Source organism: Nilaparvata lugens, unplaced genomic scaffold, assembly GCF_014356525.2.
Source record: "Nilaparvata lugens isolate BPH unplaced genomic scaffold, ASM1435652v1 scaffold5477, whole genome shotgun sequence".
In the NCBI taxonomy this organism is placed as follows: domain Eukaryota; kingdom Metazoa; phylum Arthropoda; class Insecta; order Hemiptera; family Delphacidae; genus Nilaparvata; species Nilaparvata lugens.
This window is the reverse complement of record NW_024091306.1, coordinates 14,414-19,408: the sequence shown is the minus strand read 5'-3', so window position 1 is coordinate 19,408 and position 4,995 is coordinate 14,414. Positions and strand designations below refer to the sequence as shown.

General features: G+C 32.9%; 1 protein-coding gene across 1 annotated transcript; it reads left to right on the top strand.

Moving 5' to 3' along the window:
- Positions 1-906: 906 nt before the first annotated feature.
- On the top strand, positions 907-2,049 carry LOC120356002 (polycomb complex protein BMI-1-B-like; the record flags this gene model as incomplete). Its single annotated transcript, XM_039444778.1, has 2 exons — positions 907-1,010; positions 1,953-2,049. Coding segments are annotated over 2 exons (201 nt in total), but the record flags the coding sequence as incomplete, so codon positions are not given.
- Positions 2,050-4,995: the final 2,946 nt, after the last annotated feature.

The window sequence follows — 4,995 nt, the reverse complement described above, 5'->3', positions numbered from 1 at the left end:
AAACAATATCTTATAACAAGCAGAGACAATTTGCTATCAGTAGAATTCCATCAAATAAAATTGATTGATTGAGTACTTATTATGTAGATTACAATATATACTGGCTTATACACTTATATACAATAGCTTACAATACAGCAAAATTATAGATGAATTACATAATATAGACTAAGAAAATAATTATTGAACTGTATATGATATGAAAAAGCAATTTGTAATATAATAACTATAGATAATAATTATATTGTTATGCATCTACATAAATTGGCGGAGCTTTGGACATATCAATGTCCATTCTTCGGAAAGAATATTAAAAATATCCTCCCCACTAACTCTCTATCAAAAAATAAAAGAGTAGTGAATTTGTCCTCAATATATGGATAAGATAATACATTACGATAGAAGGAAAATAAGTTTAGTTAGCCAGCTCCTAGATTTAAGAGATTGTACTACTGTGTATCAATTGATGAAGTGAAACTTGAAAGTGCGTAGTTATTCTTTAATATTCATGTCATCAAAATATCTATTGAGATTTTACTCACAACATTTTGTTACCTTCTATATGATTTAAACAACTAACTGCCAATCACCGCTGAGAAAAGTAACTTTTTCTGGTCCAAATTCTTCATCTTCTTATTATTATGCTGTGATATTTCAATAATCACCTACAAGCGACACTGATTCTTCTCTCTAATCTGCTTCCTGCTCCATAATTTTGAAGTGGTGCAGTCTAATTTTTTGATCCATTCTAAGACACCATATTATATAGTTCAGTTTAACGAAATAAGTTTGCATCTCTCGATCCATTTCAAGACTTACCCTACATTATAGTTTTTGTTTTTTAAATAATTTTGCATTCTTCGATCCATTTCAAGTCTAATATTATTTTTCAAAATTTTGTTGCAGGCTGGACAAAACCCTTCAAGATATCGTGTACAAATTAGTGCCTGGACTTTTCCATTCGGAAATGCGGAGGCGACAGGAGTTCTACAAGAAACATCCTGTCCACGGTAAGTGTTTTGAAGAAACAGCTTCTCCATTTAATTGATTTATTCTGTATATTCATAATTATTGTACTAGGAGAAACTAGAGAAGTACTAGACTAGAACCCATCATAGAAACTTTTCAGGTTATGTCGTATGATCCCTGGAAGAACTGAAATCAAGAGCAACTGAAGCCTACTCGTCAAGCTGTTTATGTACGACGGATACCAACATAATATGATTGTCGTTTAAAAGGAAAAGTCTCAGAGAGGGTTACACAAAACCCGGTTAAATTTTGATAGTGATTAATTTCATGAGATCCAATTTCAAAAAGGCCTTCTCTGATTAGGTCTCATCCCTGAGAAAACTCGCTGACGGACATTAAAAGAATGATTATTATTCATCCTTGAAAAAATAGTTATTTCGTCGTCTGTTGGTGATGGAAGTGAGTGAGCGAGTTCATGTGTGTGGGACTGTGCCAAAATTATGACTCAGCTGTTGTTGAACTTTTGTAATCATTCAATCAGGTACTTAGTGCCGGTTGCAAAAATGCCGGGTTATTTTCAATCCTGATTAATTCCAGTAGATCCATCTTTTTGAAATGGTCTTCTCTGATTTGGTTCACGTGAAGTTAATCAGGATTAAAAATGTAACCGGCTTTTGTGCAGCTGGGCTTTTTGAGGGGAATTTTTGTATTCCTCTGGGAATTAATCTCAATTTACTGTGAGTAGATAGAACATTTCTTCTGTATATGTTATTATAACTTCTTCTTTCGTAATAAATTTTTCATGCTTTTGTACTCCAGAGCGAAGCTCGGACCCCGATATTGTACATGTGTACATGATATCTAATTATTGTAGAAATTAGTAGTAGTATTTTTATACAATCGATGAACTTTGCAATTGTATATTGTGATCGTGATATGTGTAATAGTTTGTAAATGTAATAGCAATTCTTTATGATTGACAGATCTGCACCTTCATCCAGAGGCTAGAGGTGTCGCCATAGATAGACTGATCTACTCCCCCGATGACAGTATCAGTTTATCGTTGGAATATTACGACATGTGAGTAACACTCTCTCTCCACAATCACCAACTTCTCAACGTTAGTAGACAGAAGGTTGATCACTCACAGGTGTAAGATTCGAAGTGGAGGGGGGAACGCCAGCGTGACGTCACGTGTAGTAAAATGTGATGGAGTAACCACACTGAGCATAAGTTACAGTTTATTCACTGTATCTTCAAATAAATCGTCGTTTATTGCCCTCAAGATTGACCTAGAACTTGAAAATTCTCCATACTTATAGCGAATGAATCACCAATTCTAATGATGTTGTTAAATATTCCAAGTTCATTCAACTTGTATGAATAAAATGAAGTTGAAAGTTTTTCAAGGATCTAAAAACGTGACACGAAAAAGTTAATAAGCTGTAAAAGCGTTAGTAGACAACGTTATACTATTATAATTTCAGATTAACGCATGAAAAATATTGAAAAATTAATGCATTGCAATAAACCGATAAACCGATCCCGATAAATCCGATAAATTTCGTTCATATAAATGCACTGAAAACATGCTGGTATTGAGCACATGTTCTACGAGAATCAAAATATCTCATCCCGAAATTCACAAGTTGATGTATAGCCAAACTACAAAATATAAACACGACCTAGAAGATGAAGAAACCTTGAGGGTTTGAAAAGGAAAGTTAGGAGGTGGGTTTTTGCTTTTTTATATGGCGAAATGCTTGTATTATTTAATGTTTTGATAATTATTGTAAGGCAGAAACAGAAAGCTTCCAAGTCAGAAAATGTTTGTGTTATATAATTTGACTATACGTCACCCTATGATTTTCAAGAATGCGATATTTGGCCTACTCTTTACTACAGCCTACGTCACGGCTGCAGTTCCCCCACTCCAATTGCATTTCAACTAAAATACTATAGATGAGTGACCAACTTCTGTCTACTAACTTAGCCAACTTCTAACCAAAATCATTGTCTTATCTCGAGAATATTATAGACTATATAGCTCATTGACGTTCTCATTATTTTAGCGGTTCAGTGTCTGTAGAATGTGAATTGTCTCGTAACCCAGTCTTGCTTTAAGGCTGTTTGAACAAAAAAAATTTCAACTTTTTTTTGTTGGAAACATTAAAGTTCATTGAGTCAAAACCGAATATGCTATTGAAATCAAATCAAATCAAAATCATTTATTTGCCAATTATAAAGATAACAATAATGAATAAAACAAATACTTCATACTTATACAGGATAAAAATAAAATTTTTAACTTAAAATTTAATTGGCGTTGCCAGCAAAACCTAAGTTTGTGTGCTAGCAACGAGTACCAAAAGATTTCATTTAATTTAACATAAACATAAAAGATGATTAATTAAAAAAAATTATTGTGGCCTATGTGTGACCTTGAAATGGTCTACTCTTAATTACAAAATATTCATGTTTTTTTACAAAATATCGATTTTTATTGTGTTTTACAGTGCAATTTTCAGTTTTTTATTTATAGCATACATGGGTTTCAATTCGCTAGCCAATGCAATTTTTGTTCTTCATTATAAGTATCAATTGGTGATCTATGTCAGTTCTAGAAGTATTAAGCCCTCTTTTGATTACAAAAAATAGAAGAAAATAATGATTTTCAATCACTTTGGAGACTCTATGAACAATATTGTAAATGCTCACTTCTCGTGTATCCCTACTTTCTTACAAGTAATTGTGAATCCTACTTCTGAATACATGGAAACATAATTCATTGTTTTAAATTTCAGATATTATTTTTCAATTAAGATTAAAGATTTTCTTCTATAGATTTATGTCTCAATGCTATCATAGAGTTGCATTCACGATTTATGCATAAACTTATTGTGTCAAAGAGTTGAAAAATATGAATCTGAAAGTACGACAAGAAGTTTTTGAAACCTTCTTTTACAAATGATGAAATTCCCGTTTCATCAATTGCAAAATAGTCTGAAACTGTAACTAGTTGTTTCCCGCAACTTTATTCCGGAATGAAAAGTGTAAATTTAAAGTATTGTGTTCACTATAACCTTAGTGTCCGGTTCCCATTAGGGAACTTTGGACTATATACGGCGAGGTGGAACTACCCTTGGGTCTCCCCACCATTCAAAGCCATACGCTAATAATAAAATAACAATAATAATCCGTCTAACTCGCCGTATTCTCTACAAGGTAGGTGAGGAGATATTTATCATATAACATTATATATACATTATATATATATATATATTTAGGATATATACTGAGGAGCTATGAACGTTTTGACGTTGACTGAATGAAAACTGATCACTTATCATTATATCATCATCATCATTCATATAAAATCTCATCAACTTACGATCTAGAATGAACGTATCTGAAACAAATATAATGAAAATATCTTAGTTCCGTTTACTTATGTCACATGAACAAATATAACTAATGAATAACTATAAGTCGTCTCTGAAACAATATAACACTATGATAGTCAAATTATTGGTATTAAGAAGAGGGAGTATTTCCTTGACTGGAAATGCTTCCCTTATTGTTCATTCCTCTGTGCTTATATTATTCCATCTTGATGATACAACAACAAACAACAACAACAAATTTATTTATTTACCAATTCACTAGAAATTTACAAAATAACACTTATCAACTAATATACATTGGTGTGGCTGGAAAAAGAGATATGAGATATGAAAATGTATCTCATCGGGAAAATATTATGATAATGTAGTTGATTACATGAAAATCTCCACCCTACTGAGTAGATCTACCAAGTCCACCCTCGAAAACAGATGAATCACATGATGTGCGAGTAATGGTTGTGGAGAGGCGTTTTATCGTTTTATTAATTATGAGATGAAAATTAACGAGCCGTCAACTGCTGGGCAACATATGCGCTTAGTCAGGGGGGTGGGGGACTGTTGAGAGGGGGAAACTCGTGCAGGGGTCGTTCGAGCACCACTCCACAGCGCCAACTCACCCTCA